Here is a 14,449-nt window from a genome sequence, read left to right as displayed (position 1 = left end):
CCTGAGGCAGTTTTTTTTTAAGCTATTGATTTTTTTCCTAATCCTTTTTATTTAATTTTTCTCACTAGACCAAGCTTCAAGAGGACAGGGATTTATATTCCCAAGTCCTAACAGAGTGCTTGACACTACTAGACAATATATTCTATTAAAATAAGGCAATTATATTGTAGATAAAAGGCTAATAAAATGGTGATTAAAGATGTGAACCTATTGGTAGAAAACAAGATAAGAAAATTAAATTTCTTAGTATTATTATATTTTGAAACATTTCCAGCAACTATTATAGATTGCATTTTTATTTTATTCTGTTGAAAGTAGGTAGTCAACAGTGCTGGAAAAACTAGAACTTTTGGGGAGGTGATTAAAATTAGCCATTTTCTGCCCTGGTTGGGTGGCTCAGTTGGTTGGAATGTTGTCCTGTAGACCAAAAAGTCGTGGGTTCGATTCCCCTTATACCTATCCTGCAGGTTCAATCCATAGTCAGGGTACATATGGGAATCAACCTGTCGATGTTTCTCTTTCCCTTCTTCTCTCTCTAAAATCAATGGACAGACGTATCCTTGGGTGAAGTTTTTTTTTTTTATAAAGCCATTTTCTCTGCATTATTAATAGGAAACCATTCCACCATCAGTGGTTGAAAAAGCCAGTGAGATTGATTTTTCAGAAATTGACTTTTTAGTCTAAATTATATAAATATCATTATAATCAGTTTCTTAAATATTTTCCAAGAAAATATATAAAAATAGTGTTTTAATAGGGACTTGGTTAAACAACTTAGTAAATAAGTCTGGGTTTTGCAGGTGAATGTCAGAAAATGCAGATACAGTAACACAAAAACACAGAGTCAAAAATGTTTTGCTGTGGTTGAATGACAAACCAGATGACCTCAAGATTAGCAGAATACTGTACTGGGTTGGTGAAAACAATGAGCGTGACCCTTACTCACTAAGAACAGAAATAGCACAGCAAATGTAGAGAGAAAAGCAAGGAGACTTAGTGGAGATAAGAAGCTAGAGGAGAAAAAGGAATATGAATAATTAAACAGTGAAAAAATTTAGCTATTTATTCTTTAATTATGTCAGTTAATGACATGGGACAGTTTTTATTAATATTGTTCTAAAAGATGAATTTAAAGTAAATACCAGACCTTTATTTTCTAGAAATTTTAAGTCAAGAGCTTTTAGCTATTCATAATGATATATAATAACCATCATAAAATGAAAACAAACATTTTAAAAACACATCTATACACAGTTATCAAGTATTTTAGTAAAATCTAAGTAAAAATTATGTGAACCCTGAAAAAAGCTATAATATCACTATAAGTGGAAAACTAGAACCACATACAATACATGTTTGTATTATTTTTCTATTATCTTATTTTGTACAATAGGAAACAAACATTTAGTACATATATGTTAGAGAATGTCAAATTGCTGCATTATCACTGATGATATGTTCTCTATCTTAGAGAAGGGAAGTATAAATGGAGAGGTACTTATTAAGGGAGAATAAATAAGCAGAAAGAAAGGTATTATGGACAGGTTTTTAATAGTTATGCCTCAATACTTAAATTAAGTTCATTTTATATACAGAAGAACCTAAGACAAATGTTTTGTTCAATATATGCAAAAGTAAATGAGGAAGCCTTGGTTTGTTGTGAAATAACATGTTTCTGTGATAATCTGTATAATCAGCACAATGCAACCCTTAGAAGAAATTAGTCTTAATATGAAGAATGCTATTTTAGATTGGTAGATACCTAACTGGAATGGGAAAGTAAAATATCTGTACTATTTTCAGGCAATAAATGAAGACTCTAAGTAGCTAATCCTGTATATTCAAACTCAGGTAACATGTGGTCAAGTCTAGTGTGTATTTGTGCATTTTATCAGAGTGAAATTTGGGCTGCTTGGTAAAGAACGTCATGACACTGCTGCTAATAGAATTGCAAACAATCACAGAGGTCAGAACTTTTAGAGTGAGCACTTTAGATGCCTTTGCCTCATTTAGGTATTTGCAGACAAAGGAACTTTTTGTTTTGTTTTGTTTGTATATCAACATTGCCTTGCCTGCTTTTTGCTGTAGCTTTTAATTTAAATGAAGCTATCAGTTTAGCTACTGTTTGAATTATGGGTAGATAATAATTAACAGAAGTTAATCAACATTGGAAATTTGATTTGTTTGGGGATGTAATGATATAGCATGAATTAGCACCACTGTACATTCTACTAGCTTCTCTCCCTAATCTTAATTATGTCTGGTCATAGAAAAAATAATTATGCAATGCTTTCTTTGATAGTGTGCATGTTTTTGTTTTAATGCATGTTTGTAGTTATTAAATGCCTTATCCTTAGCTCTGTTTTTTAAGGCCAGTTGGATTACTATCACCAAAGCAAATTTATTGTTTGTTTCTAGTGCAACGTTTAACTGTCAAAGAATCAACCACAGAGCAGAAATCTTCTCTGAATTATTTGAGGAAGAAGAAGGAACGACCTTACATGTTAAATTTGAGTGATACTAACTCATCAAGAGTACTTAGGCCACGGCAAACCAGATTAGACAGTCCACTGAGCAATCGTTATGCAGGAGACTGGAGCAGCTGTGGAGAAAACTACTTTTTAAATACTAAAGAAAATTTAAATGATGTGGATTATGATGACGTCCCTTCAGAAGATGGAGAAAATGGAGAAAATTGCAGCAAGATATATGGACCTGATATAATGATTAAACAATCAATTCCCTTGTCCAAAGAGTGCACATTTCAGACATATTTGACAATGCAAACAATTGAGTCTACAGTGGATCGAAAAGTCAATCTCAAAGATCTGCAAGAAAGTATTGATACATTGATTGGAAATCTGGAGCGTGAGCTCAACAAAAATAAGCTTAGTATGAGTGTTTGAGATTAAGAGTTTTTATTTGGTTTCTCATAATGTTTTCAAGTTTCAAATCATTCTCACAGTGATGTTTTTATTTTTTTTATTCTTGAAGTCTTCAATTAATTTCTAATAAGTTAATGTTATTCAATTAAAAACACTATCCACTAATATAACTTTTACTTACTAGAACATTTTACTTTGGGTAAAGATAACTTGGATATATTTTAAGAAATCTTGCCAATTCTGTGGAAATAACTTTAAGTGCACTTATAGGGTCCAGATAAGCTATTAGCTCCTCAAGATTTTTATACCTTATAGGAACTGCTCTTCTGTAGCTGAAGCAGATGTCCCTTTTGGAGGAACACTGCCACTGCTCAGCCAGATTTGCAGGATGAGGCCATGTGCACTGCAACATCATTTGATCACATTTCATTTGCAATGCAAATGCTGCTATAAGAAAACCTTTTTATAAATAAAAGTAAAATTATGCAAATGTAATGTATGCTGTATTAACAGTAATTATTTAAGCTTATAAAACTAAATATTTTTATAATCCCAAAATATGTTTATGTTTATAAGTGCATATATGTATAGGTATTAGAATAGGGGGGAGGGATTGGTTGCAAAATCACATGTATCTTTAAAATATATATGTCAAGAGGCCAAAATCATTAGCTTAAAATGTCTTTTTCAGAGAAAGAACATTTAAGTTAAAGGAGGAGTTGCATAGAAATACACAAACCGAAACACTAGACTCATCTGAATAGAATTAATAGACTTTTTTTTTTTTTAGTTTACAGAAAGTCACCATATCCCCAGTGAGAAGTCATCTTTTAAATTGAAATTCTCTAACTTAAAGGATTAAGTGCCCAAATTTCTGCACTGGTGACTCTGATTAAAAAAATCTTTCCCTGTTCTATGCAGTTTTAAGTTCTGCTTTTAAAAAAGAAAAGTAATTATAGATAAAACATATTTATTTGTAGTAGAACATTTATAACATTGACTTTATAATTACCCTCATTTGTTCCTAAAGAAGTCTTGCCAGCATATTACATGTTACTGATTTTTTAAAATTAACTTATTTTGGCTAAGTATATCTACAGGGTAGTCATTATAGCAATCATAGCAGTGTTTGAAAATGTACATTTAGAAGCCTTTTAAAATTAAATTGGAATGTATTTATAAAACTTTTATACCTACAGAATGTATAATTTTAAAATTACAAATAAAATTTGACTTACCAACTTAGATGTAGCAGCCATTAAAAAACCTGACTTCTTGATATTTTTCTAAATATTTAACTGTTTCTATGCAATAAACAAACAGAACACCTTTTTATTTAATTTGAATATTCAATTGTTTTAAAAAACAAAACTTTTTATGTGAAATTTCCAGTTTTTAAGCTTCATATTAAGAAGAATATCAAAAGAACACGTGACAGGTATATATATATTGAGTAAACAATCAAAAGAAATGTACTTTAAATAATTTGTAGAAAGACTGTCTCAGTCTTCTTCCTTTCGTTTGCTGTATTGTGTATATTGTACGAATTGAGTAAGCTGTTCCAGAAATGTAAAGTTTTATTAAAATATTATAACCTTGGTGTCATGCTGTTATCATAATGATTTTAAAAGATCACTTATTTTAATGCCATTCTTTTTAAACAAATGTGTCAAATTATTGGACCAATTTATATGTTACCCATAAATATATATAATAACTTTTTGTCAGATATTGAATTTTCCAGAACCTGACATACTTTAAGGGTCACATTGTTATTTTTTTAAATTTCACTTATTCATTTTAGTGAGGTGGGGGGAGAAAGAGAGGGAGAGAAATATTGAGGTTCGAGAGAAACAGGATTGGTTGCCTCTCGCACGACCCCAAGAGGGTACCTAGCCCGCAACGCAGGCATGTGCCCAGACTGGGAATCAAACCAGTGACCTTTTGGTTCGCAGGTTGGCACTTAACCCACTGAGCCACACCGGCCAAGGCATGTTATATTATTTTGGATGGGAATAGTTTTAAAGTTAATCTCTGCCATTTTAAATAGAAAATACTAAACATTTTTTTGTTGTCTGAATCACCAAGTCATTATTACAAATCTCTTTAATCAACTCTTGCTGTTTTCAGTAGTGCTCAATAAGTTTATACCTTTATTTTTATTTTTTTAAGTATATTTTATTGATTATATTGTTACAATAGTTCCAATTTTTTCCCCTTTGCTCCCCTCCCCCCAGCAGCCCCCTTCCCCAACAATCCCCTCCCCAAGTCCATGCCCATGGCTCACCCTTTCATATATTCTTCTTCTTCTTTTTTTAAAATAATTAATTAATTAGTTAAATATTTAACAATAAAAAATAACAATCCCTCCCTCTCAGACTTAAGACCCTTTACAATCTTATAAGGACAATGGACGAAGGTCTCGAGCTCCTCTAGCTGCTTCAAGTTGGACATGGTCGTCGTCCTACCTACTCTTGGGTCAAGAAATCCCTAATAAGAGTGGGGATGTGGAGGGGAGGGTGGCCTTCCCACAAGGGGAAGGATCGTGCAGACTCCAGGTTGGTTGGCTGTCTCTGGACAACGGCATGCTTGGTTTAACAGGCTGGCATCCTTGTTGTATTCTGGGGGCAACAGGGTTAAAGGACATCGTTCAATCCGTAACCACTAGATGACAAAAGACAGGTATTAATTTTTCAATGTCCCACATTAGGGAAAAGAAGGGCTTCTTTGGAGGAAGGTATGCCAGGTACATCTCACCTGTCCAAAACCCTTTTGCCCATTATACTTAGTTTGGATCGAGGGAAATATTTTAGGTTTCCCCCCTCTCAGGCCTCTGGGCTCTTTCTGTCTAAGCCATTAGGATAGAAAAGAGAAACCAGTTTTAAAGTGAAGCCCACAGACCACCCCGTTCTTCACCAACCCAGCCACTTAGTTCAGCCAAACCATTGAGTCTCAGGAGGCAGCAATGCAGACAGGATTAAGTGAGGCCTATACGTACAGACAATCACTCAGGTAATGAGATCGTAGGCTTATGCCCTTTGAAAACAGAAAACACATGTTAATTTATGTAACATAACCCACACACAAGTTTATAGATCTGTAGGACTGTCTTATCGGAAAGACATCCAGTTGCAAGGCATTTGACATTCTTCTTGCCTGTAAATTAAACATCTTTGATAATGCCACAGACATAGTTTAACTTTCAAATGAAAACAAATTTTAAATGAAAAGAAACTTTAAAGACGGTTAGCTGCACTACTTTATAGTCTACCACTGGGCATTGTGATCTTCCTTGAATCTTGATTTTTCTCCCTAAGATTACCCTCCTTGTCATTAAAGGGACTGCATTAAGTTCATTTTTAATTTATCCTGTTCATTTGCATAAACACAACAAGAGCAGCAAATGATCAGTTATGATCTTTAGTTCTGCTTTGCTGGAACTTAGGCAAGGAACATTTAGGGTGACCTTCAGTCTGCCCTTCAGGGCACAGAAGCTGAGCCACATACCTGGCATTCAGCCTTGCCTGTAAACACCTGTCTTTTCCAGGTCCTCCTGGTTTTCCATTGTGCCTTAAGGTCCCTTCTAGCCATCTTTCAGGAAAACAACCTTCGTTCCTTCCCTGGAAAGATTGCTATGGACCGCTCATCCATCCAAGGTACCAGGCCTTTTATCTCGTGGACTTTTATTACCTTTGAAAGTCAGTCCCAGTTGCTCAGGACTTTTTGGTAACAACCAAAGCCCAAGCATGTCTCCTTTAGTCATGACATTCCAGTCAAAGTCTTAGTCAAAAAAATCGTTATTAACAACTGGTCTTATTAGTTTTATGCAAAGAAACTTAGGTCATTACTTACTTCTTTAGAATGCCAAATTCTGGAGGGATCAGATAGGGAGAAAATATATACAGTGTGAAGGAAAAACCTTGTCCTTCTAATATTCACTGAACTTGCATTTCTATTCTTTATATTTTTATTCTTTCCCCCCACTAAAAATTTTTCTGTTTGTTTTTCCATTACAGTTGTCTCACTTTTTTCCCCCTCTTGCTTCTCTGCACCCTGTCCCTCCCTTCTCCCACATTCAGTCCCCACCCAGTTGTCCATGTCCATGGGTCATTTATACATGTTCTTTGACTAGACCCTTCCCCTTCTTACCGCTTCTCTCCCTCCCATCTCCCCCTTTGTTACTGTTAGTTTATTCCTCGTTTACATACCTCTGGTTCAATTTTGCTCATTTGTTTGTGTTGTTCATTAGTTTCCTTTAACAGGTGATAGCATAAGGTAATTTTCTTTTGTTGCCTGGCTTATTTCACTAAGCATAATTCTCTCTAGTTCCAGTCATGTTGTTGCAAATGGTAGAAGTTCCTTCTTTCTTTCAGTACTTATTCATTGTCATTTTCCCCCTTTGTACTCGTGTTCCTCTCTGTCTCTCTCTGTTTCTTCATCTTCTTAAAGCAGACCCTTTAGCATCTCTTGCAATACTGGTTTGGTGGAGATGTATTCTTTTAACCTTCTTTTGTCTTGGAAACTCCTTATTTCACCTTCCATTTTGAATGAGAGCCTTGCTGGGTAGAGTATTCTTGGTTGTAGGCCTTTGTTTTTCATTACTTGGAATATATTTTGCCATTCCCTTCTGGCTTGTAGTGTTTCTGCTGAGAAATCTGATGATAGCCTTATTGGAGCTCCCTTGTATGTTATTAGTTGTTTCTCTCTTGCTGCTTTTAGAATTCTCTCTTTGTCTTTGAATGTTGGCATTTTAATTATGATGTGTCTTGAAGTGGGCCTGTTGGGGTTCCTCTTCATTGGGACCCTCTGTGCTTCCTGGACTTGCATGATTCTTTCTCTCTTCATGTTAGGGAAGTTTTCTGTCATTAGTTTTTCGAAGAGGTTTTCTATCCCTTGCTCTTCTTCTTCTCCTTCTGGAATTCCTATGATACGGATATTATTACGTTTCATGTTGTCCTGCAGCTGTCTTAGAGCCTCTTCAGTCTTGTTCAGCCTTTTTTCATTTTGTTGCACTGTCTGTGAGTTTTTGTCTACGTTGTCCTCCAGCTCGCTGATCCGATTTTCTGCTTCCTCTAGCCTGTTTTTAATTCCTTCTACTGTGTTCTTCAATTCAGAGATCGTATTCTTCATTTCCTCCTGGCTCTTATTGATAGCTTCCATGTCCTTTTTGATGCTGGTATAATTCTCAGTAAGTTCCTTATAGTTCTTCTGGAGTTCACTGTAGTTTTTCTGGAGTTCTTTGTAGTTTCCGCTAAGCTCATTGAGCTTCTTTATAATCCATGCTTTCAATTCCATATCTGATAGTTGGCTCCCCTCTATTTCATTTAGCACTCTTTCTGGGGACTCTACCTTTCCTTTCGATGGGGTATAGTTTCTCTGTCTCCCCATTTTTGTGACTCCTATTGTTTGTTGGTGCTTCTTAGAATGATCTGCACTTCCTGGATCTGCCCCTGTACCAGTCTGGGCCTAGGCAGCCTGTTGGAGACTTCCAGGAATCTACTGCCTTTGTCTGGCTTCTTTAGTTGTTAATCTATTCAATCTGTGATTAGCCGTCAGGCTTAAGGACAGTGGGTGTGGCAGCTTAATTCCTGTAGGCAGGGCCTTTGCTTCCCCTCAGGCTGATGCCACTTGGCTGGGAATGGTCTGCCTGCAGCACTGGGGATGAGTGAGCACTGGGACCTGGCCGGCCGCTTCCCCAGCTCTCCCCTCAAAGCCACCACACCAAACTCTCCCCAAGCATTTCCAGTCCTCTCTGCCTTTCCTCCGCTTGAGCCCAGGGTAAGTGGGGGCCAAAATATTTTTGTATGTGATCCGCTTAAGACCTCTTTTTCTCCAGCTGTTTCTCTCCGGCTAGCAAGAAACCCTGTGGCTTTTTGCTTTTCACAGCTGATACTATTTTACTTTCCACTCTGTTGCTGTAGGCTGGGAAGTTCAGCTGGGGGTTTAGACCCTGCCCTTCTCAGGGGGAACCCCCGGCTGCTGAGCTGTTTCTCAGTCCCTTCAGCTGCCACCCGTGTGAGCCCAGCCAGCCCTTCCACGTCTCCACACTCCCTACCGGTCACGTTGTGATGTAGCGGCCTTTTCTGTCTCCGTGGTTATAAGACTTCTCTCCAGCTGGTGTTCGGTTGGTTATTCCAGATGATTTCTCCAAAATTACGTTGTAAATCCAGACTAGTTCTGGGAGGAAGTTAGTGTAGCTTCCACTTACTCCTCTGCCATCTTGTTTCTAGTTTATACCTTTATTTTAAATGGCCTTTTATTTCAGATTATTTTTGGGTATTTATCCTGCTTTTTATAATCTCCTGGGATCTTCCTACAGTGTTAGCCTGTCAGCTGTCATTCTTTTCAAAGCCTGTCAGCCCTAATGTTTTTAGGATTAAAAGCAATTGAATTTTATTGCATGTACCTGAATAAAAATTTTAAATAATTAAGGTAGATAGAAATTAAAAAGTAAAAGTGTTTCTCCCTGCCATCTACACCAATCCCACTTTTCAGAGGTAAGAACTGCTTTTTTTAAAAAAGTTAAATTTATTGAGGTAACATTGTGTACAACTTTTTTATTCTTCAAGTACTACCTCCATTACTCAAGAGTTACTGCTGCTGTTCCTTGATTTGTCGTTTAAGCAGTATTTGCTGATTATCTAAGCAGCTTATCTCACTTCATTTCTCCTCCCCATTTTATGTTTTTAGTTCTTTTGGTTTCCTTTATAACTAGTAATATTTATTTTTTGATCTATCAGTTTTAAACATACCACTTGACTCCCTACAATTGTGGAAATGACCTACCGTGTACTTTCCAACCTATTACTGCTCTTTACCTCCTAACTTCTCTAAGTTATACTATTAATCAGTATTAATGCGTGCATATTGTTTTGGGGAACTATAATTGACTTTGGTTTTTTCTTTATATATTGATTCTGAAAAGCAATAACTAGCAGCTATATGCTAGATTATGCAAAAGTATTCACAGCTAAACCAGGTGATTTTGTTTCCTACATATGCAATCTGATTTCCTTAAAGTGTATGCCAATTTAAGCAGAATATTTTATGCTAAAGGTCAAATAGATTGTTTTATCTTATAGCCATCGTTTCTCTAAATCATAGTATATGTTATTTCCTTCATAATAGGGACATGGCTTTTGTAGATTTTTGTTTTTTCCTGGAGTAATTGCTTTTTGTGGGGTGGGGGGGACGACAGAAAAATACTTTCTTCACTATAACACTTCTTTTTATCATACTGTTGAATAACCAAGTTTGTTCAGAGTGCTTTTATATCTCATTCTGGGATTCTTGAAGTATATTTTTGCCCTTATTATTTTACTTTGACAGAAGAAAAATTGCTTCTTCACTATAACCCTGAGATCATTTAAGCTTTTTAATCAGCTGCCTATGTTCTACTTTTTGTTGTTGTTGGTTTTTGTTTTGTTTTGTTTTTGTATCCCTTTGTATCTCACTCTTTCTTGATTTTGTTTTATTTTTGTTTGCTGAAGTATACTTATAAGTATACTTCACCGTAACACACACAAAAAGGATTCATGGAAGATGAGCTTGGAGTCCTTGCATGTCTGAAAGGCCTTTATTTTTTCTTACTTCATTCTGATTGTACCTGCAGTTCTAGGTTCAAATTCATTTTCCTTTAGAACTTGGTTGGCATTTTTCTATTTAATCTTCTAGTATCCAGTTTTGCAGTAATCCAGGCAAGAAAGATGGCAATTCAGACCAGGGAAGAAGTAATAGATGTGATGAGAAATGGTTGTATTCCAGATATATTTTGGATGTAGGAGCCTAAAGACTCTGCCACTGGACTGTGAGAGAAAGGAGTACGGCCTGCAAGTGACAGATGGAGTTACCATCAAATGGAATTGAGATGACTCCATTGTATTTTTTAAATGAGTTCCTTAAAATGGATGTTGCTTTTATTAATATAGTAGTTATCACAATGTCCTATAATGTCCTGTTAGCCAAAAGTACTAATGCTTCTGTGCCTGATAATGATGCCCGCAGAGTCACTGCAAGAATAAGAGAGCAAGAGGACTTCATAGATATCTAAGCAAAGTCCCACATCATAACTGCCTTGAAAATTTCAGATTATGTAGCTTTATATTAGGGACCCTAAAGAAACAGGTTGGGGTGGTGGTATGATTCCTGAAAAGAATTTAATTTCCAGACCACAGAATGACTTGGAGTCTTAAGATTTTATAATTTAAATATCAGTTTTTAGGTTCTTGGGTAGTGATAAATTTGTAACATGTTTACTAGTAACAAGTACTTACTTGAGTCTTTTGGACCCCGGGACTTGGGTGCAAAGAGAATGCTCTCACCCCTTCCCCTGCCCAGTGTTTCTGTTGACTTGAGTAGGGATCATATTCAATACATGTTGAAATTCCAGAAATTAGAGTTCTTGATTGCATTCTGACTCGGCCAAAAACTGGCTAACTCAGGCAGAAATTGAATTTACTTAAGGAAAAACATTGTATCAGAGGGGAGGCTGTTTTAGAGTACTAAAAATGTTTTCTATTTTGATCTAGGCAGAAGTTTCACAGGTGTTTACATATGAAGTTGCACGTTTAAGATTTATGTCCTGTATATTTGAATTTATTGGGATGACATTGGTTAATAAAATTATACAGGTTTCAGGTATACAATTCTACAATATGTGCCCTTTATATATATTTTTTAAAGTAATTTTTTTCATGGGAAAGCTAGGGAAGTAGGACTAAGAGGCTAGGTGATGAGAATGACAGTAACCAAGGCTGTGCCTCAGGGTGCTGCTGTTGTTGCCACTGCCACCAAACAGCCTACTGTGTGCACCACTGGAATTAATTATGAAATGTCCCTGCTGCTCTGCATCATTCCTGACTCAAAGCCCCTGGCAGAAGCATCAGACTGTGTCCCAACTTCCAGAAGTCAGAACAGTTAGCTAGCTTCCTTTCCCAGAAACTTGCACAGTGGTAAATTCTATGAATGTCAGAAGGGGATTTAGATACAGAGCAGGCTGAGCAGTGACACATATCCACACACCTTCCCCAATTTTCATCTTTTCCTGCTGCCCCCCAGATTAGAGTCTTTCTCTTACTTCCCATATCCAACCCATCAACAGTTCAGACTATGCCATGGGTCTAACTAAGAACTATAACATAAGATGTTCAGTTAATTATTAGTAAGTGAATAAATGTAAAAGGATTCTCAGAGAATGGTTGTCTTTTTCTCAGGAAAAGACTAAGGACTATGAGATGCCACATCTATGTAATTTTTCAAATATTCACTCCTGAGTAATAAATTATGTGTGGTTAGGAAAGTGACATTACCTACTTAAAAAATGACATGTTTCTTTGGGAACTAGAGTGGGTTTAGGAAAATTAGTGACTTAAAAAGTTAGTGGGTTGGTAAATTTTGGGCAATATTTTGTAATTTTTTTGCTGCAGACCAGTAGAAACAATTATTTACATAACATGTTGAAAAAGTGCATGTCACCATAAGGAAAGAAATTCTCTAAAAAAGTTTTTATTGGCAGCTTTTTGGCTCCTTGCCTCCAACCCAGCCTCCACCATGTCCATAAGGGTGACCCAGAAGACCTACAAGGTGTCCACCTCTGGTCCCCAGGCCTTCAGCAGCTGCTTGTACTTGAGTGGCCCCAGCATCAGCTCCCCAGCCTTTTCCCAGGTGGGCAGCGGCTACCGGGTTGGCCGGGGCAGCAACATGAGTCTGGCTGGCAGTTGCAGCAGAGCTGGGAGTATGGGGACCATCAAAGCCGTCCCAAGTGAACCAGAGCCTGCTGAGCTGCCTGAAGCTGGAGGTGGACCCCAACATTCAGGTGGTACAAAACCAGGAGAAGGAGCAAATCAAGAGCCTCAACAAGTCTGCTTCCTCCGTGCCAAGCCTGGAGCAGCAGAATAAGATTCTGGAGACCAAGAGGACTCTCCTGCCACAGCAGAAGACGACTCACAGTAACATGGACAATATGTTCCACTGGCCCAGGAGAAACTAAGACTGGAGACAGAGTTTGGCAACATGCAGGGGCTGGTGGAAGACTTGAAGAGTAAGTACGAGGATGAGATAAACAAGCACATAGAGATGGAGAAGGAACTTGTCCTCATTAAGGATGTGGATGAAGCTTACATGAACAAGGAAGAGCTGGAGTCCCGCCTGGAACGGCTGACCAATGAGATCAACTTCTACAGGCAGGTGTATGAAGAGGAGATTTGTGAGCTGCAGTCTCAGATGTCTGACACGTCCGTGGTGCTGTCCATGGACAAGACACTCCCTGGACCTGCATGGCATCATCTCCCAGGCCAAGGCCCAGTGGGAGGGGATCGCCAGCCACAGCCGTGCTGAGGCTGAGACCATGTACCAGATCAAGTATGAGGAGCTGCAGATATTAGCTGGGAAGCACGGGGGTGGTGTGCCTGAGATGAACTGGAACATCAGCTGAATTCAGGCTAAGATTGGAGACCTCAAAGGCCAGAGGGCTGCCCTGGAGGCCGCCATTAGTGATGCCGAGCAGTGTGGCGAGCTGGCCGTCAGGGACACTCAGGCCAAGGTGACTGAGCTGGAAGCTGCTCTGAGAACCGCCAAGCAGGACAGGGCCTGGCAGCTGCGTGAGGACCAGCAGCTCACGAACGTCAAGCTGGCTCTGGACGTGGAGATCGCCACCTACCGCAGGCTGCTGGAGGGCGAGGGGAACCGGCTGGAGTCTGGGATAGAGAACATGAGTATCCATACCAAGGCAACCAGCAAGTACACAAGGAGGCTGAGCCCAGCTTAAGGGAACCTCAGCTACGGCCTGGACTTCCAGTCCCGCCTGGGCTCTGGTGGGGGCCTCAGTTCCTTCAGCCTCATCAGCACCAGCTCCTCCAAGACAGTGGTGGTGAAGAAAATTGAGACCTGCAATGGGAAGCTGGTGTTTGAGTCATCTGATGGATGTCCTGCCCAAGTGAAGGACTGCTGCGGTCCCTCCTGTCCTCGGAGACAGCGGGAAAGGAGCTGTGCCGGGCAGCGGAGGGCACAGGAGGCCCACCCGAAGCTCAGCCCCAGTCCTGAGCTCGCCCTTGGGTGGGGCGTTTACTGCCCAGGGGACCACCTTTTACCCATGCCTCACACTAAAAGCCAAATCAATTGGTCTTTTCTAAAATAAAGTCTCAACTGGCTCTGAAAAAAAAACTTTTGTTAAAATGTTTCATTTATCTCTTTACAGAAATCACTGAGCAAGTAATAGCCTCTTAATTTTGGCCTGATTCACTTTATTGTGCACTTGTTGCTACTAGTGGAAAAACGTATTTTTCATCCTATTAAAAGAAAATATTTTCCTAAAGTTGAATGAACTCTATAAATAGAACTCTCATTAAAAAGAATAGCAGAGACCACTTGGGAAGACAGGCGCTATATTTAGTGTGTTTTTTCCCCCATCACTGTCAAGTGTTTGTTTTAAGCAAGTGAGAAAAATGCCTAAATATTACCCTCTGAGTTAGGTTAACTTAATTCTTATTGTCTGATAAGGCCACAGGCGTGCTTTTAAGTCATTTGAGTTCATCTTTCTTTTTTGGCTTAATGGAGGTATTTGTGTA

At 38.3% G+C, this 14,449-nt stretch overlaps 1 protein-coding gene and 1 pseudogene across 2 annotated transcripts in view; both read left to right on the top strand.

The window, feature by feature from the left end:
* The window catches only part of SYDE2 (synapse defective Rho GTPase homolog 2), a 42,750-nt gene extending 38,500 nt beyond the window's left edge, over positions 1–4,250 (top strand). Inside the window, exons 7-8 of one of the 2 annotated variants that reach the window (XM_090269681.1) lie at positions 1,804–1,851; positions 2,419–2,479. In XM_090269681.1, the coding sequence (XP_090125807.1) occupies positions 1,804–1,814 (11 nt within the window). In that variant the 3' untranslated portion in view covers positions 1,815–1,851; positions 2,419–2,479. Of the gene's footprint in view, positions 1–1,803; positions 1,852–2,418 lie in introns of both variants that reach the window. The other variant, XM_090269680.1, reaches the window with a different exon arrangement.
* Positions 4,251–12,434: 8,184 nt separating this feature from the next.
* Positions 12,435–14,019, top strand: LOC150015189 (keratin, type II cytoskeletal 8 pseudogene; annotated as a pseudogene).
* The last annotated feature ends 430 nt before the right edge of the window (positions 14,020–14,449 follow it).

Source organism: Furipterus horrens, unplaced genomic scaffold, assembly GCF_987537825.1.
Source record: "Furipterus horrens unplaced genomic scaffold, mFurHor1.1.pri manual_scaffold_3, whole genome shotgun sequence".
Taxonomy (NCBI): Eukaryota; Metazoa; Chordata; class Mammalia; order Chiroptera; family Furipteridae; genus Furipterus; species Furipterus horrens.
Note: the sequence above shows the minus strand (reverse complement) of the source record. Positions and strands in the feature narration are given on the sequence as shown.